Source organism: Stegostoma tigrinum, chromosome 1, assembly GCF_030684315.1.
Source record: "Stegostoma tigrinum isolate sSteTig4 chromosome 1, sSteTig4.hap1, whole genome shotgun sequence".
Classification (NCBI taxonomy): Eukaryota; Metazoa; Chordata; class Chondrichthyes; order Orectolobiformes; family Stegostomatidae; genus Stegostoma; species Stegostoma tigrinum.
The window spans coordinates 67581393-67605596 of NC_081354.1; the positions used below are offsets into that span (position 1 = coordinate 67581393).

Consider the following 24204-nt stretch of genomic DNA (forward strand, 5'->3'; position numbering starts at 1 on the left):
TTTTTATTAGGTTTCATGACACTTGTTCAAACATAAAAACACCAATTATTGTGACAGTCATTTGCATTCTTGAGGCACCTATATCTGTAAGTTACAAAGGACATTCTTACAGGAACAAATTTAGAAAATAAATGGCACTTGAGCCATTAGTCTGAGGTAGCTTTTAAGTAGTGTCTTGCATGATGAGAGTTTAGGTTATGGAATTTGACTTTACAGCCCAAGTTCACGACAGCACAGTGGCAAGAAAAGAAAGTTGAGATACAAATGAGGCTAGATTTGGAGGGATGCAGAGTTTTTGAGCTGTGGGATTTGAATTTTGATCATATTGTTTTATTATCATTTATTGTTGGATTTGGATTTTGAACTAATGGCTTGAGTTTTTTGTGTGAGAGAAGTTGTTCACTAATTCTGTTGTTATGGTGATTTCTCACCATGGGATTTGACCTGTGAGAATTTGTTAACATTGGAACAATTTTGAGTCCTCATAAAAGAATATAGTACATTAGGCTTCAGGTAGGAAGTTTTGGAATAGTTTTTGATTAAGGGGCCAATGAGTGGGAAACTACTATAGCTTGAAGAAAGCCTTTCTTTGTTTGTTCTACTGGTGCTTGACTTGAACCTGGATGTGAAAAATAGTTGGCCATAAAGAAAGGAAATAGTTCCAAAATGTTAAGAAATAGGTTGCCTCAATGTACAGGCATTAGTTTTGAAGTTCTATACCAGAACCTTTTGGTTAAAACTCTTTTTGGAAGGGTTATTTGAAGAGTGGGAGGGCAAGCTTAGTTGTGTGACGACTCTCTCAAGACTGGCAGTTGAAGGTACAGTGAAGACGAACCCTGCTGATAGATTAGAGAAGGCAGTTCGCTCTGGAGTCAGTACCGGAAAGGAGTGGTGTTGGGATTAACAGGGATAATGGGAACTGCAGATGCTGGAGAATTCCAAGATAATAAAATGTGAGGCTGGATGAACACAGCAGGCCAAGCAGCATCTCAGTAGCACAAAAGCTGACGTTTCGGGCCTAGACCCTTCATCAGGATTAACAGGATTGTATTTTGCTGTGTTTTTCAAGATCTTTAAAATTATGTTCTATGTAAAATTTGGTTTATTCTATTTTTTTCATTTCTTTTGCATAATATATTTGTGTCATTGTTAAGCACAAGTTTACAGCATTGTGTCCTTGTATTTCAGCAAAAGACTGCCTCGTTAAAACCAACAAGTGCAGCAAAGTATGGCCTATGAGACCAGATTTCAGTCAGGGATCTATCTGACTTAACAAGTGATAACGTCAACTGGGATGATAACATTATCTATTAGGCTCATTTCACTGCTTCATTCTGATCTATGATGAAACCTGTCTAAAACGAGTTGGGAAAAGAGACTAAGGGGAATCTCAGTGAATGAGCAGTGACAGATATCAAAGCAGATATTTCGTAATGCTCAGCAAAAAATTATTACCGTCAAGAAAGGGGACTTGATGAGAATGAAGGTTTTTTGTTTGAAAGATAAAGGTGATCAAGGAGAGTATCTAATCAAAAACTAGAGGGAACAAATTGATGAAAGCCAGTGGTAGACCAGAAGATTGACTATTTTTAAAATTTAAAAACCAGCAGCATATGACTAAAAAGCTAATACAGGGGATCCCTGATTTATGAATGCTCATACTTATACCCCCGCATGGGGCCATTTGTAATTTTTAAAGACCAAGCATATGAGCATTTCTTGTACTAATGAACAGCTGTTTTACATTTTCCTGCATTATGTACTGACTTACGCACAGTTAGACTTACAAATGGACTACAGAGTGGAATCCGTTTGCAACCTGGGGGCTGCCTGTGGAGGGAGAAAATTGATAAAGCCAAGAGTTCGTATGGGTATGTGAAAGGAGAATAGCTAAAGAAAGTGCGGGAGATTTTGAGCATGAAACTGATGAATTGTGGTTGGATAACAAGGAAATGGCAGGTAATTTAAACTAATATTTTGCATTGGGCTTAATAGTGGAAGATACAAACCCCAAAGATGACAAATAAGGTGCTAATGGGAGGAAAGATCTTGTAACAGTAGTGTGAGAAACAAAATATTCGACAACTAATGGGACTAAAGGTGGACAAGTCACCACATCTTGGAGGCCTTACAGCCAAGGGTTTTAAAGGAAGTGGCTGCAGAAATTGAGGCTTTGGATAATATATACCAGAACTCATTAGATTATTGGAGGGTTCCAATGAATTGAAAAACTGCTAATGTGATTCCCTACGCAAGAAGGGAGAGAGACTGAGAGCAGAAACTGTCCGTCAGTTAGCCTAATATCTGTCGTTGAGAAAAGTCTTGTTCATTATAAAGGAACAAATAGCGGAACATTTTTGGAAAAACTTAACATAATCCGAGTGAAAATGTTTTGTAAAAGGGAAATCGTGTTCGACAAATTTGTTAAAGTCTTTACTATAACAAGCAGAATTGATAAAGACAAACTGATAGATGAAGTGTATTTTGATTTTCAGAAGACATTAAGGTGCCGCAGAAAGATTATTGCATGAAATGGGAGCTCATGGTATTGGGAATAATGTATTAGTGTTGATTGAGGATTGGTTGACACACAGGATTAATGGGAAGATGTAATGAGGGGAATGCTACATGGATGTGTCTTAGAGCCTCATTTACTTTCTATGTTTTATAATGACTTCGGGGACAGTGCAGAATGTAATGTATACAAATTTGCTGCTGATACAAAATAGATAGGATGTAATGAGGGCATAAAGAATCTGCAAAGGGATAAAGATCAGTTCAGTGAGTAAACAAAAACTTGGCAAATGGAGTTTAATATAAGAAAACATGAGGTCAGTTTGGGAGAAATCAGAAGGCAGATTCCAAGTCCAGTGCAGAATAATCTGGGTGCATGAAACACATTTATCTTGACTGTGTTAGTTATGTAATTCTCAATGGTGATTGTGACTTTTTAAAGTTCTTTCTCCTTTTTTGTTTGCACCTTGAATTTTCTACCATCTTTGATTGCTTTTTGTGTATTATATTGTGAAGATGGATATGATATACTTGTTCAAAATCTCTCCTGTTTCTTGTTTCCCATTCTTAATTTCTCATTCCCAATCTTTTTTCCATATATTTGTGAACGATTTTAGTATCTATTTTTATATGTCTTGCTATTTTTCTCTCATACTCTTAATTTTCTTTTTTTTGTCATCCTCTGGTTTCTAAACTCTTCCCAATCTTCTGGCCTACCACTAATCTTTGTAGCATTTTAAGGTTTTTCTTTTAATTTGATGTCATTCTTCATTAAGTAGTCGTGGCTAGTTTTCTTTGTCAATGAAGTAAAGTTTTGTTGAGAATTCTGAATTATGTTCGTATATGCCTACCGCAATTTCTTTACCATCTTAACATGTGTTATAATTACTGCCAGTAAGCAAATAAAGAGCTTTTAGTTCTGTGTCTTACTAACTTTTCCTTCTCTGATCTTAGTGCCAAAGAATGCTGTTCAGTCTTCAGATTCTATGTCTAAGACAAGTTCTTTTGCCAGACTGCACATGAACAAAGCAAAGAGTCATAGACTCTGTCATAGACAGCACAGAAACAGACACTTCGGTCCAACTCATGCATTCTGACCAGATTTTCTGAATTAATCTAGTCCCATTTGCTAACATTTGACCCATATCCTTCTAAACTCTTCCTATTCATATACCCATCAAGATGCCTTTTAGAGATAATGGGAACTGCAGATGCTGGAGATTCCAAGATAATAAAATGTGAGGCTGGATGAACACAGCAGGCCAAGCAGCATCTCAGGAGCACAAAAGCTGACGTTTCGGGCCTAGACCCTTCATCAGAGCCTTTTAAATGTTGTAATTGTACCAGCCTCTCCATTTCCTCGAGCAGCTGGTTTCATACATGCACCACCTTCTGTGTAGGGAGAAAGTTGCCCCTTGAGTCCCTTTTAAATCTTTCACCTCTCATCTTAAACCTATGTCCTCTAGTTTTGAACTCCTGCCCTGGGGGGGAAAAAAACTTTTGGCTATTCACCCTGTCCATATCCCACAATATTTAATAGACCTCTATAAGGCCACCCCTCAGCATCCAACATTCCAGAGAATGTAGCCCCAGCTTATTCAGCTTCTCCCTATAGCTCAAACCCTTCAACCTTGGCAACGTCATTGTAAATCTTTGCTGAACCCTTTCAAGTTTCACAACATCTTCCCTATGGCAGGGAGACCAGAATTGCATGCAGTATTCCAAAAGTGGCCTGACCAATGACTGTACAGTTGCAACATGACTTCCCAACTCCTATACTTAATGCAGTGACCAATAAAGGCAAACATTGCAAATGCCTTCTTCACTATCCTGTCTACCTGGGACTCCACCTGCCACTACTCGCCCCATTGACCCATCTGACCAAGATCCCCACCAGCTGATATTGTGATTCTCATTCTATCCTGCCAGTCTAGAAAATGATGTTAAGGAAGAGCTATTAATCCTGATTGTTAAATACCTGCAAATATAACCTGCCAAAAGGGAGATACTGAGGATCTCCTGAGGAAATGACTATTTATTTTCACTTGCTTACTTAAAGATGTTTATGATAGTCAGCACCTAGCTCTATACATAGGGTTAGGTTTGTCAGTGCATGTTGGTTCAGCACATACTCGTAATGTTGTTTTATAAATATGTGGGAGAACTAATAACAAATTAATTCATAATCACACTAAACTTGAATTTGCTTTAGGTAATTGTGTCTTCATTGTAATCCAATGGTGGTTTGATTGTAAGTGTATTTAGTTTTAATGCAGATAGTGGACATGTAAATTGAGCAGTATTTTCAGATTTTCAATATTTTGTTTCCCCCAGGTGGCTGCTTAATAGAATTCTTTTCAGAGATGTGATTTAGATTGATACACTTATCTAAGTCTTTTATCTTCAGAAATCCTTTGTAATCTCTGTTTATAAAGATAAATTCACGTTAATTCAAGGTTGCTTGGAATGTGTGAGAAAACTGTTGGAGGTATTGTTTCGGTGCTTTTCTTCCTTAACAATGACAAGTAATGCTTGTGCCAACACTTTCGTGAATGGAGGACATAGAATAGCATAGAATAGAGTAACATAGAATACCCAAAGAAAGTTACCTACTGTAAGTGCAGATCCCTAATAACACTGGAAAAGTGGCACGGAAAATTTACAGATTGCAGTGTTTTAGGAAGCAAAATTAGGAGCAGTTAACTTCAGCTGAAAATACCTCCGGGCATATTCATAAAAGTTGACTGTATAATTTTTAAAAATAACTCCAAGTCATTTTCAAAATCACCAGAATAGTTATAGCACTAAAAGAGGCATATCTTTCCACAAGAGCAATTTGGCTAGTCCCACACTCTCACCCTCCCCTTCCAGCCCTGCAAATATGTTCTCTTCAGCTAATTATCCAATTTCCTTTTGAAACTTCGGATTAATGCTAAATGTGCTTTTCTCTCAACTAGACTTACCAGATCTTCAGTAATAAGCATAATGTAGTTGAAAACCATATTAAATTTCAAACATGACAGACCTCAGTCACAACCAGAATGATAAGCAAAGCCAATGACAAATGTATGGGCGGTGAAATGGCAAGGGTTGAGTGGCTAAATAGTCTCTAAAAGGAACTTATTTACTAAATAGTGAAAAACATTTTGGTTTTACAGCTTGCAATGTTCAACAGTTTTTTTGTTTGAAAAAAACAAGAAAAATCCATCCGTGGCTTACTGAGGATAATAATAGTATTAGATTAAAGGAGCCCTTATAATGTTACATGAGATTTGGGACTGTTTCAGAAAACAGCAAGGGGCTACCAGAAAGTTAATTTTAAAAGGTGGAGGGAGGGTGGGGGGCAATGTAAGAGGAAGATGAAGCATTTAAAAGCATGTGAAAAACAGGTTGGCTAACAGGGGCAGAGGTGGGGTAAATTATTTGGGGGATGAGAAAATGACACAAACATTGATCAAATATTTTGCATCTATCTTCACTGTGGGGAAAAAAAACCTGCTAATCGCATACCTGAAAGGGAGGGTAACGTACAAAATAAATCTGAGGAAACTGAATCAGAGAATGGATACTGGAGAAACTTGGGACGCTTAAACCCATCTAAGTGTCAGGACCCAATAACCGAAATCATATGGTTCTAAAGAAGGAATGGATATACTAGTGTATGAATTTCCAAAAATGCTGAAATGGCCCTAGCATATTGGAAATGAGAAAATGTGACACACTTTCAGGAAAGGAGGGAAACAGAATGGGGCAGTACAGACCAATTAACCTATCATCAGTCTGAGATTCTAACAACACGGAAATGGACACTTCGGTTGAATGAGTCCATGCTGAATGTAATCCTAAACTAAACTGGTCCCATCTGCCTGCTCCTGGTCCAAATTCCTCAAATTTTCCTAATCATGTACTTATTTGAATGTCTTTTAAATGTTGTAATTGTACCCACATCCAACAGTTCTTCAGGAAGTTCTTTCCACATGTGAACGAGTGTCTGTATTTTAAAAAATGCCCCTCGTGTCTTTTGTAATTCTCTCTCCTCTCCTTAAAAATGTGCCCCCAGTCTTGAAATCCCCCATCCTAGGGAAAAGACAACTACCATGAACTCCATCTATACGTTTCATTATTTTATAAACTTCAATCAGGTCGCCTCTCAACCTCCACTCTGGAAAATGTTTTATTGAGGAAGCCTGGTCAATACATTCAAAAATTGTATGACTAGACTAAATCAAGATAGTTTTATCAAAGGAAAATCTTGTTTCTTCCATGTCTTTGAGGAGGTAGTTATTAGGGTAGATAATGAGGAACTTGTTGATGCAGTGGACTGGGATTTTCAAGTGCCTTTTAATAAATTGTTACACAAGTTAGTATTTTAGCATGGCTCATAGATTAATTGATTGTATGGAAAGCAAAACCGAGAGATGGAAGGAAATTTCTAAGATATGGGCTGGAAATAGTGGATGTTTAGCCCATAGGTTGCAGCAATTTATAAACTATGTTAACAACTTTAACAAAGAAGCTAAGAGTATTGTATCCATGTTTGCTTACAGTGCAAAACTTAGTAGGAATGCAGGCTGTGAGTGTTTGAATACTAAACTAAGATTCAAAAGTGACGTACCTCAGCCACAAACAAGAACCTTGAGCAAGGCCACTGATAGATGTATGAGTGATAAGATGTCAAAGGTTGATTGTATAAATAGTCTCTAAAAGGAATATATGCTGTGAGCAGTGAAACTGTATAGAGAATTGTATAAGTCAAATGAGTTGACAAAAAGGCGGCAGGTGGAACTACCATGGTGGATGGGTGAGGATATTACTTTTGAATGAAAGGACAGAAAAGCAGAATGTTTGTTTTTAAAGGAAATTGGAAAAATTGATTTGCAAAGGAACTTGGGTCTACTAATAAAAGGAACGTAAGGTTTGCAGTCAGGTACAGTAAGCAACTAAGAAGATTGACCTTTTATCAAAGGGTTCGAATGAAAATGTCTGTGAAAACGTGCAAACTTTTTGCTTAGATCACAGCCTTGAATATTGCATATGGTTTTGATCTTGATAAACAAGGACATATAACATTCTCAAAGGAATTGACAGGGTAGATGCTGGTTATTCCCACTGATTATAAAATCAAGAACAAATAGCTGCAGTCTTGGAATTAGAAATCATTATCTTGGACTGAGGTGAGGGCACAGTTGTTCACTTGGTGTTTTGAATCTGTGGAACACTCCGACAGAGAGCTGTGAATCCACTGTCGTTGAATGTATTTACATCGGAGACAGGTTTTTGATGTTTTGGGAAACGAGAGATTAGGGAACTGGAAGGAACAAAAGAGTTGAATTGGAATAGAAGCCTTCATTGTGCTGGATAATGGAGAGGCTCAGTGGACTGTATGACCTGTTCCTTCTCTCTAATTTCTATTACTGTGACGGGCAAAGGCGGGACAGTTGCAGTTTAAAGTGCAATTGTAATTTAGCTGGGACAGATTCTCTGGGTGACCAAATTTCTCATCATAGTCTTAATTGGCCTACCCTGTGTCGTTCAACTGTGATCTCTGCTTCAGGACTCCCTGGTCATTGGGAATATTCTCCCTGCATTTAGTCAGGTATGAGATTTTCCCTTCATTCTTGCAAACTTCAGTGAATAAAATCCTTACTGGTCAAGTCTCTCTAGACATCAGTCCAGCCATCCCAGGAATCGGTTTGGCAAACATTTGTTGCACTTACTCCATAGCTGGAATATACTTGCTCAGATAAGGAGACCAGCACTGTATGCAGTATCGCAGATCTGGTCTCACCAAGGCCCTGTACAGCTGGAGCAGAAACATTCTGCTCCTGTACTTGAATCCTCTTGCTGTGAAGGCCTTGATACTGTTTGCCTCATTCACTCCCCCCTGCACCTGCATATTTACTGTCAGTGACTGATGTGCAACGATACTCTGGTATTGTTGCCTTATATGGATAATATCATAAAGTGTTGATTTAGATCTGAACATGCTTTCCATACTGGTTTTATTTTGAAAAATAATTGCAGTATTTCCAAATTTAGCCCTGCTATCTCATGTCTTTAATGTTGCTTAAATTTATTGTTTTTCTGGTAGACTTTTATTAAGATAGTTATCCATGTTGTTTTGGTTTTACTTTCAGCTTTGCAGCATTTCCCTTTTGTATAAATTATTTAATCCATTTCATTTTTCTATCAGGGTACACAAAGCCTCAATCCACATAATGACTACTGCCAGCATTTTGTGGACACAGGTCATAGACCCCAAAACTTTATTCGTGATGTTGGTAAGTTAAAGCAATAGTCCTACAGTTTGTGCGGTTGTAAATTAAAGTTATGAGTTTAATTTTGTAGGCTTTCCAATTCCCCAAACTTTGGTGATGTGGAATGCCTGCTTCGGATGTCAACAGAGCCGGTTTTTGGGATGGAGAAGGGTATGACTCGCGCAAGCAGGGACCATAAGTTCAGCACCACCATTGAACTCACTATTGACTGCACTCAAACAGCCATAGATTTCAAAATTCAGTATATAAAGACTGCATTAAATATTATTCTGTGATTGTTGCAGTTCTTGTGGACAATCTCCAATTGCGAAGAATTAGGCAACAATCAGTTTAACTGTTGGAGCTCATAAGTATGGTTGTCACTTAGGTTTGCTGAAAGCAACAGCCATATGCTGAGACCTGCCCTGTTCAGGCAAAGGAATTTGTCCAGATATTACACATTTATTATTTTAGTAAATGCTTGGGGGAAATTACCTCTCTTAAGCAATCTACATCTCTTAAGACTTGACTAATCAAGAGACAACTTGCCAACCAATCAGTACCCTTTCTCATTTTTTTGTTATTTCAATTTTCATTAGAAAGACGGAGATTGAGAGGGGACCTGATTGAGGTCTACAAAATCATGAGGGGTATAAACAGGGTGGATAGCAAAAAGCATTTTCCCCAGAGTGGGGGACTCTATTACTAGGGGTCATGAGTTCAAAGTGAGAGGAGGAAAGTTTAAGGGAGATATGCGTGGAAAGTTCTTTACACAGGGTGGTGGGCGCCTGGAACGCGTTGCCAGCGGAGGTGGTAGACGCAGAAAAGTTAGCGTCTTTTAAGATATATTCGGACAGGTACATGGATGGGCAGGGAGCAAATGGACACAGACCGTTAGAAAATAGATGAGTGACAATGGGAACTACAGATGCTGGAGAATCCAAGACAACAAAATGTGAGGCTGGATGAACACAGCAGGCCCAGCAGCATCTCGGGAGCAAAATAGATGACAGGTTAGGCAGAGGATCTTGATCGGCACAGGCTTGGAGGGCCGAAGGGCCTGCTCCTGTGCTGTAGATTTCTTTGTTTTAATAAAAGATTGTTCCCTTTGAACTCTGGCTTTTTGCATCTCCGTTTGTCTCTAGTCGTCAGGTTCTGTCCAACAAGTAAATATTTACACAGTCAATACATTTGGAAATGCTAAGGTTGACACATAGGACCAGTTACTGACATGATCAAAACTGCTGATCCAGCAGTTTACTGTTTTAAGCAGGTACTAATGGGGGTTCACCATGACTGTTTCGTAGGGTAGTGTCCTAGGTCAAACCATATTCGACTTCTTCATCAATGACCCCTCCATAAAAAGGTCAGAAGTGAAATATTCACTGGTGATTCCACAATGTTCAGCACCATTCATCACTGAGATGCTGAAGAGATCCATGCCCAAATGCAACAAGACTCGGATCAGATTTGGACCTTTTTTCCACATGGCAGCATTTGTACAGTAGCAGCAGTGTGTATCATTTACAAGATGTTCAATTTCTGCAGTATAAGATTCATTAAGGCAGCACTTTCCAAATCCACAACCACTTCCATCTAGAAGGGTAGGAACATTAGATACATCAGAACAACACTGAGCAAATTCTTCTCCAAACTATGTTCACCATCCTAACTTGGAAATATATTGTTGTTTCTTTAGTGTTGCTGAGTCAAATTCCTAGAACTAATGGCATTGTGGATCAACCTACATAAAATTGACTATCAGTTCAAGAAGGCAGCACGCCACCATCTTCTCAAGGACACGTAGGGATGGGCAATAAATGCTGGCCCAACCAGCCCACATTCCATGAATGAATGAAAAAAGAAATCAGCTGCGATCTAACATCTAAAAGGACAGAGTGTTCTGAGCTGAACACTCCAAGATTTGCTAAATATGATCCTTTCTGGGTGTGATTTTTTTTTGGATAACACCAATAGAAAACACACATGTTACGTGAACTGTAGGGAACAGCTCTAAACAGAGAAGCCTACCAACATTCAGTTTGTGTCAACTCAAATTTCAACCTACTTTTACTGTTGTATGAAATGAACTTCATATGATATTAATTTTCAGGTGTGTATTTGATGAAGAATTTTTAGAACGTCAGTACCTATAATTCATTAGGAAAAGTTTCACTCTTTTTTAATTTCGTAAAAAACACAACAGGCCTGGCAGACAGATTTGAAGAGTATCCTAAACTCCGTGAACTGATCAGACTGAAGGATGACCTAATTTCCCAAACCAACACTCCCCCCATGTGAGTACTGCTTTGTGGAATTCTGATGTGATTGATCTCATGTAAAATACAAGTGAAGAAAAGTGCTCCCATTTTAGGCTGAAATAAGGATTTTGCTGTGAAGAAGTCATGAGATCTTCAGGCTGCAGAGTTGTGAAAATCACAACATGATCCACACAAATATTGGCACTGTCCAAATTACCATGCATTTAGAGCTGTAGGGAAATGAGTTAAAGTTCTTGTGCAGTTAAAATACATCATCTCTGTACTCAAACATGAAAAGTTACAAGGTCTTTTGCTGCGGAGTAGTTTCTGAAATGGAAATTTGTGTCCCCCGTATTTATTCTACTGTACCGTCTAGGTTTAAATGTCATGTGATAGCACATCCCTGTATTTTACTTGAGGAACGATACACTGGCATTGGAGACAGTCCAGAGGAGGTTCACTAGGCAGCTACCATATATGCAGGGTTTGTCTTTTGAGGAATGTTGAGTAGATTGTGCCTGTATTTGTTGGAATATAGAAAAATGAGAAGCAACCTTATTGAAACATACAAGATTCTTAAAGGATATGACAGAGTGGATGCAGAAAAATTGTTTCCCCTGGTGGGGAGAGGCTAGGACCAGAGGGCACATTCTCAGAATAAGAGGTCATCCATTTAAGACAGACGGAGGAATTTCTTCCCCGAGTGTAATGAATCTGTCAAATTCTTTGCCACAGAACTGTTAAGGCTGTATTGTTAAATACGTTCAAGGTTGAGATAGACAGATTTTTCATCAGATAGGAAATTGAAGGTTATGGGGAAAGGCAGGAAAGTGAAGTTGAGGATTCAGGTAACCCATGATTTCTTGAATAGCAGAGCAGATTCAGTAACTGGCCTACTTCTGTTCCAATGTCTTGTGGACTTAATATTTTCAACTTGCACTTTGGGTTGTTAAAAGAAAAAAAGCTTTACATTTATAAAGTTCCTTTAACATCCTCAGGATGTCATAATCCCATGCTTCAGTAAAAGCAGCACTCAACAGTGCTATTAGTGAAAAATCATTGAACTGACAACCTGTGTTATTAATTTGCCATTAAATCCCTTATGAAAAATATTACATCTTGTGAAATGAGGCTTAACTGGATGTTTAACAGTGTTATGCTCATTGTTAGCTAAATGGCATCACGTGATCTGAAAGAGTAATTTTAGACTTGCTGAATGTCAACTTTCTCCACTGTTGAATTCCACACATTGGAGGCATTATTTTGTGTAGCTGGTAGATACTTGGACCTTCACTTCAATTCCTTGAGTATGTTCTCATAATTTATTCTGCAACTTTAAAAATTAAAGTGAAAAAAATTCTATCCGTGTTAACTCCTGTTTTGCAGTCTGGAATAAATAAATGTGATTGGCAGCTTGCTTATTTGCAATTTTGCTGAAAAACTGAAAATCTCCTTGACTTGTACCAGATTCAAACGGATTTTGTTTCACAGTTGACTGCTAAATTTAGATCCTTATTTTTTCTTTTAATTTTAATTGTTCATTGCAATAGTTCTGTTTTTAACCACACCAGCCTCTTTCTCTCCTCCTCCTTCCCCCCCCCCCCCCCCCCCCCCCCCCAGCCTATCTGAAATTTTGAGGCTAAAAGATTAAACTTTTCAAGTATGTGCATTGTACACCAGGTGGTATGTTTGCACAGAAATCCTGCAAGTCCATTCCAATTCTGACCAAATTTGTGATGTTTACACTGGGGAAATACACTGTACCACCAACAGATGAACTTAGAATTAAGTTGACAATTTTGCTTGTAAATAGGTATTTACCAGCTGACCTAGAGACATTTGATATCAGAGAGCTGAAGTGCAAGTTTGACGTTATTTTGGTGGAGCCACCTTTGGAAGAATACTACAGAGAAACTGGAGTAACAGCTGTTGAGAAATGCTGGACATGGGATGATGTAAGTTGCCTAGATTTGTTGATGTTTTGTTTTGTTTATGATCTTTGTAGAGCAGGTTATCATTTGAAAATGTTTTTAAGTAAAATAAGACTGAGTTGGGGAAGGTTGTGTATTCTGAATTAACTTGCAGTTAATTACTTGGACATAAAGCCATTTCAAACCATTAAGACTTGTTCATTAGTAAATATGTGTGTTAAAGTATTGTTGTATACCAGGTTAACTTTAAGAAGTAGTTTAGTTGAAACAGCATAACAAAATCTGATAGGATGAAGAAATAAGTTGACCTGTATTGAAGCACATGCATATAAATCACAAGATGCATAAACAGGAAATAGTTTAATTTCTGTTTAAAAGAATGCACAAGAAATAGGAGCAGGAGTTTGAACAACCTTTTGCCAACTTAAAGTTGTGTCTGATATGATGTTGGCCTCAACTCACTTTCCTGCTGCTCATGACCCTTGAAATTCAAAAGCTTAAGAATCTGTCTCCGTCCACTTTGAATATATACAATGTCTCAGCCTCCATAGCCCTCTTGGGTTCAGAATTCTAATGATACACAACCCTCTTAGAAAATAATTGCTCCTCATCTTAACTGGAAACAGATGGCCCTTATCCTGAAACTATGCCTCCAATTTCTTAAAACCTTTCAGAAAAGGCAATATTGTGCATGCGGTCTACTCCAGGGTCGCCACTTAAGTTAAAGCTCTCTCCACTGCCTGGGGGCATGCCCAGCAATATAAGAAGATCAACGACTTTCTCCACATTGCTGCCATCTTCTTTCCATAACATTCGCTCACTCTATTTCTGCAACCACGCTGACTTTCCCCACCAATGTTCATACTGTAACCTCCCACTGCCTGCAACATCACTTGCTCTCACCCACGCAACTTCCAACACCATTAACACTGCTCTCTTTCCTGCCTAATCACTCATCGCAGTGCAACCTCATTAGCACCAGAGTTAATATTTTGGGTCCAGTGACTCTTCTTCGGGTCAGGGGCAGCCTGTGATACAAGTCCAGGGGTGAGAACAATGTGAGCCAGCCTCACTTGCACCAAAAGTAACAGCTGCTCCACCCACTTTTTCCTCATTTAGTAGCTGCTCCCCCGTTATTCCTGAGGAAATCTGTTCCTACTAGAAATAGTGCAGAAAGAGTTAAAATGGGTGGTGGTCTGCTCAAATTCTTATCCTTAATGAGGAGAGGATCCCTACGTTGACTGGCTGGTTCACTGTGCCCACACCCCTCGAGTGATATCAGAGGCTGTCCTTGACCTGAAGAAGGGCCACTGTACCCAAAACATTAACTCTGCTTTCCCTCCACTGATGCTGTCAAACCTGTTGAGTTTCTGCAACAATTTTCATTTTTGACCTTGACCAAGAATGCCTGGACTCCCTGTGCAAACACTTTTCCCTGTTGTCTTGACTGAGGCCTCTGACAACCATGGCAAGGCAAGACAGAAACAATATCTCTGTCTGAGAGGGTAAAGTGAAAAAAGGCAAGGTAGGGATGTCCTCAGCATCCACAGAAGCTCAGACTGCTAACCAAAAATCTCAAGCGGTTTAGCCTAGCCCATACCCTGAATATATAGTATTCTTGCATTACAGTGATAGTTACTGGTGTAAATTGTCCTGTAAGTGGATTGGAGATATACCATGAGCTTTATTCCCTTTAACTCTTTGTTTTGGCTGTGCAAACCTCCAGGTGTTCCCTACATTTATTTTGTGATTTTTAGACCTACTCACCGCCACTTCCTTATCCCTGTCAGGTGAAGCCTTTTCTCCTTCTCTGCCCACCTTTTTTAATTTTAAATTTCTCTGTTCAAAGGCTATTGAGCTGCAAAACAGTGAAATGTCCAGCCCTATGGCAGACTAAGTGAGTGTTGTGGAATAGCAGCTGCTTGCTGAGCCTCCAAACCAAGGAAGGAAGAGGCAAGGGGAGCAAACAATCGGGAACAATGTAGAACAGTGATCCATTTGGGGAGATGGGCAAGCCAGGGATGGAGAGTTTGATTGAAGGAGGAGCTGGGAAAGAGCAATTCCAGGAAGTTTCAGAGCTCTTTAATCACCTTGAGACTTCAAGGTCTCAGAAAATTCCCTCTGTCAGCTTCCTCTGTGAGAGAATCCTATTGATTGCCTTGCATCTCCTTGGGCGAGGCTTTCATTAAAGTCTACAGATCGCAGGATTCTTCAAGCGGTTTGAATGCAAGGTGTCAGATATGCATGACTGTTTAAAAACTGCATCCATGTCAGGCTTTTCAGCTGAGCAGCACCAATGCGAGACTGCGGCTTGTAGCACAAATTCCAAGCTCACTCATCTGCTTTTGTGTGCCATGTCACTGGAATAGGAGCTGCACCATTTTCTCTATCACTATTTAAAGCCATCTACTGTATGATAGTTTTTATGTTTCTCAACCCCCTTCTCCATTTCTGTGACTCCATTTGGGCTGTGCTCTTCAGTCTGGGACTAACATTTACATTGACTACACTACTTATTTTATATACTTACAAAAACAAAGCCAGAAGATTTATGTTTCTTATTATTTTCTCTCTCTCTGTTATACTTGGCTGGATTCTATTTCTTTTCTTCAAAACTTTGAGCTATCACTAAGCTTCACATCATTGTAAACATTCTTTTTCAATTAAATATTATACTTAACGTCTTTAGTTCACCATGGATGATTCATCCTTCTGGAGATTTTCTCTTTTTAATATGTATTTGCTGAGAATTATGAAATTGCTGCTTTGAATCTGTCACTTCTTATCTAAGCAGCTTTTGTTTTGTAAACTGTTTTCCCAGCCGATTTTAGCCAAGTTCATCTTTTTTTAATTTATAATTACCTTTAAATTTAGTCACTAGTTTTAGAACAAAGATTTTTGTTCTCATATTGAAGTGAAATTCATTGTTTTATAGTCACTCTTCCTTAAAGGATACTTTGCTATTTGATCAGATAATCAATTCTGCCTCATTAAATATTATCAAATTAAATTATCCTGTTTCCTGGTTAGTTTCTTGAAACACTGTTTCTTAGAACAATATATTGATTGAACTTGTCTTCAAGGTTACCCCTACCAGCTTTATTTCTCAATCAGTGTAAAGAATAAAACCACCCAGGATTATTGCAATACCTCATTTGTTTCTTGATTTTCTGTCTTACTGTGTCACAATTATTTGGGAGTATTTCAGCTCCTCTTATCGGTGATTTATTTTGGCTGTGATTTTTTTTAAATTTTGACTCACAAAGGTTCTACCCCAGTCTTGCAAGCTACAGTAATTTCTCACTACCCTATTGATCCTATATTTACTACAAGAGAGACCACAACATTTTTTCTTTCTGCCTGTTTTTCTGAAATGCCACGTGTCACTAAATGTGCCTTGGTCACCTTGTAACTGTATTTCCGTAGCAGCTGGCAGATCATACTTGTTTTGATTCGTGCCTTCAACTATTCTAATTTTGAATGCAGTGTACATTCAAGTAAGAGCCTAGAAATTTGTTTAACCATTTTGCCAATTCTGACCCTATTTTTTGACATACTGTTATTTATATATACTCCTGTTTATTCCTTGTTACCATTACCATAGTGTTATCCTGCACTATTACCTTGTTATTTCTTTTTTTATCTTTCTAAATTTCCACACACTAAAACTTTCTCCTCCACTATTTAGTGTAAAGTCCTATCTGTTGTCTTAGTTATTCAATTGATGAGGACATGGAACCCAGTATAATTCAAGTAAAGCTAACAGAATAGAACAGCTTCCCTTTCCTAAATCTCGGTGCCCCATGAATTGAAACCCATTTCTCCCACACCAATCTTTGAGCAGTGCTTTCAACCATTAAATTTAATTGGTCCTTTTTCAATTTTCTCATGGCTCACATAATAACCCAGAGAACTTCTGTAGTTCTACTTTCTAATTTAGCCCCTAGCCACTCATGTTCCCTCAGAAGAACTTCCATCTTAATTATATCTCTGTCAACAGTACATGGGCCACAATTGTTGGACCTTCTCCTCCCATGCCAAGTTTCTTTCTAGTCCCAAGAAGTCCTTAGCCTTGGAACTGAACAGCCAACATAGGCTGTGGGCAGACAATCTCTCTTGAAGACAGCAGAATCTGCTTTCATAAGTACGATGTTAAATGTTACTGCATTCCTTTTTACCTCTGTACTGGAATGCTCTCTGCATAATAATGCTGTGATATGTTTACTCACGCTTCGTGAGTCCCTTATGCTTAACCACATAGGCTGCACAAACCTTGCACCTGTCGAGCAAGTTTAGGGCTCCTCTAGTCCTGCTTTCTGGGTCCCCATATCGAATTCAGTCGTAGTCACACCACCTTATTCCTGACCATATCTGATGTATTTGATTGAAGGAGAGTGACTGCATCTTAGAATAAAATGTCTAGATAGCCATCACCTTGTCCTTCCATACAGCATTGCAGTATGCAAAGCTCAGACCCTAACCTATCATTCTGAACCAAAATTCCCTGAATTTCAAATGTTTCATGTCGGATGTGGTCATTGTAGACCACACTAGCATTCATTAAGTACTGCAGTTGCAGAATATCAATTGCCTGCATCTGTATCATGTATTATTTAATTAGCGTTTTGTGTTTTGATATTACTATTTGTAGTTTGCTTTTTAGTCAATCTTGTTTAATCTATAAAACTTGTATTCTTAAGGTTTCTACTGTTACTTACTCATCTAAACTACTTTAGCTCTTATTTTTAGTTATTTTTATCATAAACTATCCCCATCTCTCTGAATGATCACACCACAAATTCCACTGCATTCTGGTGAAACCAACATTTGTGTGTAGTCGCGCTGCTGCAATATTCTTATTAATTCACTTGCTGCTTTACTTTCCTGATTTTAAAAAAAAAATTACTTTCCTTATTCTTTGATTTAAATCAACATCCAAGTTCAAAGGTAGGGGGGTGGTGGGGGCGGAAGCACAAATCTACCTGAAGCGTTGGTAAACTGAACCTACTGGTTCATTTGGCAACTGCTTGACAAATTCCTGTAGCTTTACCAATGATTTACATTAATGGTAAATGGAAGAGAGCAAGGTTACTAGTTTGTACCTAAACACAAACTGACACTTGAGTCAGTGACTTTGAAATTCAGTTGGTTTTGAAATATTGTACTAGCAGAACTTTAAAGAAGAAATTTTTTTAAATTATAAAAAAAGTATCAAGCAAACAGGCACATGTCCACATCATTCCTTGTTACCTGCTTTTAATGGTAATATCAAAACAGCAGTGTAGAATAGCATAAATCTTATTAGTGTGCTAAAGCATAAGCATCAAGCTCTTATTACATAAAATCCCGCCTTGGTTAATTTAACTCTGGAATACAGCAGTTTTATGTTTGTGATGCAGAAGTTAGAAGAAGGACAGAGATAGCTGAATGAATTTTATGGAAGTGAAGGATGTGTTAGCATCAATCAAGCACGATCTTGTGACAAGGTTTAAAAATGAAAATGCTACGTTTTACCTGCTTTCCATATGCTTCAGAAACTGGGCAGTATATAAAGATCTTTAGGAGAAAATAGAGGTTTTTTGAAATATGGATGCAAAGATGTAAACAGAAGTTCCACATACAGCCCATGTGACAATTGAGGAGATACTTGAATTTTCCAAGAATCAGAAGAACTATAAACAGTAATATTCAGGAAAACAAATAGCAGTATTTTTCCTATTTAATCAGAGCTGATAAGAAAATATGTATCTGATATGTTTAGGTGTCTACATTCACCTAATCTTCCACACTAAAACCTTCACTTAATATTTGAAAATGAGCTTTGCAGTTGCATGTTAATATATTCACTTTGCACTCGAGCAGGAAGCAAATCTGCTTAGCCTTAGCTTGTAAACGCTAAAATTAGTGAGTTTTATAGCATGTCTTGTTTTTGGTTGGTGCACTGGCAATCAAGTCCTCCTGTTCTGGAGTCATCTCAAGTTAAAGATCTTATCAAAGCATACAAAAGTGCCCAGTTTACCTGTCCATGTTGAAAGAGTACACCATTCCAGTTTCTGTACTTAGCAGGAATTACTATTTATTAAAGCAAATAGATTCTTACTACAAGTAAACAACTATGAACTGTTAGCATATAACACTCCTGATTTAAACTGTAAGCCCTTTATAATTTTTTCTTCCATTTCTCCCCTCCCCCTCAGTCAAAAGAAAAACATGCATGTTTATAGAAACATATACAGGAAGACCTACATTGGTGTTATGAGTAATAGGAAAAGCTGAAAGGTTAGTTCAACAGTCCCTGACCCCACAATTAGCTGAGATGATTCTTTTGGCTTGCCAGGACTTGGTGCTCCTTAATCTCTTCTTTAGGCACTGTCACTTGATGCAGGAAATGTAGAAGGACTGATTCACAACTTAAGACTCTGACTTCCTGGTTAAAAGCAAACGTTTACATCAACTGGTGAGGAAAGTAGCTTTCTTCAGGCTTTAGGTATCAATTTATTGCAGGGACAAGGACCCCTGCGTGCCCTACCTTGCCACTTTCTGTAGGTCTGAAGGCTCTGATTATATCACGTAGACTGAAGCTGTTCAGCTACCTGAGAGCCATATTGTTGGGGAGAAAATTTTTGCCATTTGTTTGTGGTGGATTGAATCTGCAGACACTAGAGTCAGGGAAAATCTTTACTGGAGAACGGCAGTGGGTTGAGAAGCCAGGCTGTTTCAGTTAAGATTAGTTTTGTATTCTCATGCATGACTAAACTGGAAAAAGGTGCCTGTTGTGCAACTTGGCAGTTCTACTAGCTTCACTATAATAATGTCCAAGAATTCCTTGATGTGGCATGGTGCTGGATTTTTAATGTCCTTGGGGACAGAGTTGCAACACTGTTTTATACTTCCTCTGAAACTGTTCTGGTTGGCAGTCTGATAAAGATGCTGTTGTCAAAGCAAGAACATCTGACCTTTTGAGACGTGGTTTCACTGAACTGTAAATTGGTCTGTGTTTGACTTTTCTGTTCTAGTTTATCCACTAGAATGGAATGGCAATTAGAAGTTGGCAGGGCGGTCCAACATATTTATTTTGCAGCACTCTTTTGTGACAGTGCTGTAATTGAAACAAGGTAGACTTTGTCCCTCAAGGCATAAAGACAATTATTTCATTTTGTACCTCGAGTGAAGTGCTGCAGGTGGTGAACATATGTGGGCCACATTTCCTGCTTCTATGCTGATTACAGCCATGTCACGAGTTTGGCCCCTGCCACATCACGTAGAAACCCTCAGTGGAATTTTCATATTAAAGTATGTTTTGAATATGGAAAGGTTTTTCGTTAAAATAGTCCTTTGCAAATTGATACTGTTTTGAAGTGAAATTAGCGCAACCTACACACACACTTATTTGCTGTTAGCATTTGCTTTGAGAACAAATAACATACATATAAAAATATTGAGGCACGACAAATGAAATGAGGGTAAAGAAGAGTTCTAATATCGTTTAGTAATGTTAATGGGTTTTTTAATGCAATGGTAAACTGAAAGATTTGTAGCAATAAAATAAGCTAAGTTATGCTGAGTAACTAGCGTTCTCAATCAGATCCACTGATGTCAAGCCGGCGTTCTTCTCGGAACACTGCTTTCTCCTGGCCGATTGTCACCTACAGGATGACCAGCGCGACGGCAAAGGAACGTGGAAGCAGAATGTGAAACTGTTGATCCTAGAACACTGAGTTTCCAGCAAACTGATGGGAAACAGTCAAGGGGAACATCAAGAGGTTCTTTTTGTCTTAACCTCATGATTGACACCTGTCAAGTTACATGTTTACTTTAGCACATTTTTGTCTTTCTCTCATACAGTTATAAACATCAGACTTCAATATTGGATACCATTGTGCAAAGATACCTTTGCCCTCATGTGTTGTAATAAATGATTTTTGCTACAAGCTAACATTAAAGAAATGCTCTTGAGTGGAAATCATAACTCACTGGAAACAGGTTATAGAAAAGTAACCAAATAGTCCACAAAAGGCTAGGAGGTGAGTTCAAGTCTGTACCCAGCAAGGAAATAAATTAAAAATGTATTCATGAATAATGAAGAATTAGTTTCTGACATTGAAGAAACTACTTGCAAGTAGTTATTTTTAACTCGAGAAGAAACATCTTCATAGCAATCTTTTTTCCTCCTATAGATCATGAAGCTCGAAATTGAAGAAATTGCCGCTCCAAGGTCATTTGTCTTCTTATGGTGTGGTTCTGGGGATGGACTTGACCTTGGAAGAGTGGTAAGTTGTAAAGCAACAGCAATCTATAGCAGAAAGATCCTTCATTTACTGAATAGTCTATTCAGATGATAAACATGTCTGGTTTACTGCTGACCAATTGTTTGCCATCAATGGATGGAGTGTATTGAGTTTTGAGCTGAGTGCACAATTCGCCCTAATCTATCTAGTATGCTGTTCTTTGTCTAACATTTTCATCAACAGATTTGTTTTTTTTAAATCAAGATAGCAGGAACATACTATTCTGCATTTTCAATTAATTTGGATATTAAAAGCAATCCTCTTCTGCCAAATTTTTCCATCAAGATAGTTCATATCTCGTCAACTTTATTAATAAATAGCAGCAATACGTCCTCTTCAGTGGACAGAATTCCTTTTCTGAAAATCTGCTATTAATACTGCAAGGAATAACATTCCACTATTCAAACATTTGTTAGAAGTTTGCACACTTTAATTATTAGCCCTAAGGACTCCTTCCTTTCATAAACCCTGAAGCATGTTTTGCAATTGTTAACATTTTTTGAACTGCTTTTAATAAGAATTTTCATTAATATTCTTACATAGTTTGAAGTTTTTAAGCCAGTTTTTCCTTTCTCCCCAGATCATTTTCATTATTCTATACTTTTATTGTAGTGAAATTATACTTGTGTTTTGAATATAACTGCTTTTTGTTATTGTTGTGACTATATGAGGCAATTAACAATAAATTTTATCAACATTATAGCTAAATTAATTATTGAACGGTGTCTTATTTTATTAAACTGGCAAGTTCCTGAGTTTAAAGTGAAATCAAAATGTACTCGAGTATGTAGTTTATGATTACCAGCCCTGATTTTAGAGATTTTATATTTTTATGCATTAGTCACACTTTATTGATTCTAGTGCCTACGCAAGTGGGGTTTCAGGCGTTGTGAAGATATTTGTTGGATCAAAACCAATAAGAATAATCCTGGAAAAACGAAAACCCTGGACCCAAAGGCAGTCTTCCAACGAACAAAGGCAAGTGTCTTGTCTGACTTGGGAGCAAGCCCAAACTCTTTCATTGAGTTTGCTCAGAACCCATGCAGTCATACAAAAAAAGCACCTGTTTTTTCTTCTGTTATTCAATTGAATTTCATAGAGAATTGCAGTTCAGAATGGGTAACTAATTCCTCACCAATTCCTATAGCCTTTGGTGTGAGATAATATGGAAGGCACTGTTCATTTTCCTAATTTGCTCTATGAAGCTCTATTATAGCTTTGTGAATAGAGTTATTCACTTGTGCCATTGTGCTAACTGAAATGCAAAGTGGGAAGGATGGAAAAGGCCTTGAAAGTGACTACCCAGTATTGAATAAAAGAGGGTCAGTAAAATTCAAACATGTTCCTCAACCTTTGCCTCCTGCTGTAGCTTAATAACACCTTGTGTAATACCTCTGAACTTCAATTAAAGTTCATTACAATTAAAGTTCAACTACTAGCTTTGGAATTGTACTTTTTTAAAAGAAAAGTCTGACTCTGCATGAATCCTACTACTAAGTGTTGCTGCATTGCAAGAACTAGATTTCGGTCTATAAAAATTGTTTAATTGTAAAATGTCTTTCCTTTTTTTTAAGCAAAAAAATCTCATGCAGTTTTCTAACTAAGAAACGGTGCATGACTATTGGTTTTGGATTGTGAACTTACAATTGCAGTTTCCTTCATGAATAGCTATTGATTTCAGCTGGGATTTTGGTAGTGAAGAATAGAAAAGTTTACTGTGTGGTTGGGGGGGGGGCAGGGTGTGGGGTGGGGTGGGTATGTAGGAACATGTCGTTGCTTATAACCATCACAAGGAGCATGGGAAAAAGACCCAGGATAACAAAGGTTGGCTGCCAGTTGGCTCTGATCTTGTTATATGCTGACAGGAAACCGATTTTGGATAAAATCAAACTTCAAACTGATTGTAAGGACAAAAAATTTCACAACAGACAAAATATCAACCCGATTGTGATATGGCAAAAAGTTTTTCTGTTCAGAAAAACCACGAACAAAATCTTTACTTGTAAATAAGGTATTGTTAATGGTCAGCATAGTTCACTAGATTTCAATGAAACCAAAAGGTCAGCTAATTGACACAGATGACACTCTAGTTGAAAGTGTTCACTGCAGTATGCTGATGAATGAAAAATAAATTTTAATAATCAAAGCAGTTTTTCTGCTTTTGGTACATGATATTAGATTTGTTAAATATTAACATCAATTTACATTGCTTGATAAATGAATTCTTTATTGGTGTATTCATAGAATTCACAATATACTTTTAACTTTGGTTTGGAATATATAACCTACGTAAAAGTAGTTTGCTGCTTCAGTTAACGTGTTTGTGAAAAGCATATCTCATTGCAGAAACTGTTTTCTGTATGTAGATGACTGCTAATTATTATTAAAATCAGTGCTTTAAATCATTCTAATGCAGAATTTTTCATGATGAATTCTTACAACATACTGACCAGATTCTCCGGAATGGACAGCAGTGAGTTACTTAGCATGAAGCACTGATGTGCAGCAGCCTACAGAGGAAGCCGTGACTCGTGCACGAGCACTATTTATACTGGAAGATTAAACTTCCGGTTGCAAAACTTCCCCTGCTTGGACTGCTACTTTGTTTTCCAGCTTTCTGATTCCACTGTCATAGAAAATAAAGAAATCTGGATTTCGTAGTATATGCTCACTTTGATTTGTACACTGATTTTCTTAGGCTTTACCCTTCTTCTGAAGAGTTCTACTAAAGAACATGACTGTTCAATGAATTAGCTGGCAAATCAAAGCACAGGCCAGTTGCAGCAATGTTCAACTCCACCGTTGCCCTGGCACTCTCAAATCTGCTCCCTACCCCGCCAACTGTGGCCAGTGAGGGAAGCTTGGTGTCGAAGGTGATGACCATATTGAAACAATGTACGTCAATGAACTGAAGACAGAACTTGAGGGAAGTGTTTTCAGTTTGTGAAGAAAA

General features: G+C 38.0%; 1 protein-coding gene across 2 annotated transcripts in view; it reads left to right on the plus strand.

Annotated features, from left to right (window-relative positions):
• The window catches only part of mettl14 (methyltransferase 14, N6-adenosine-methyltransferase subunit), a 48410-nt gene that overhangs the window by 17839 nt on the left and 6367 nt on the right, over positions 1-24204 (plus strand). For both annotated transcript variants that reach the window (XM_059646078.1, XM_059646074.1), the window contains 5 exons: positions 8708-8795; positions 10978-11068; positions 12846-12987; positions 21141-21233; positions 22113-22229. In XM_059646078.1, coding sequence (XP_059502061.1) covers positions 8708-8795; positions 10978-11068; positions 12846-12987; positions 21141-21233; positions 22113-22229 — 531 coding nt within the window. The remainder of the gene's footprint in view (positions 1-8707; positions 8796-10977; positions 11069-12845; positions 12988-21140; positions 21234-22112; positions 22230-24204) is intronic.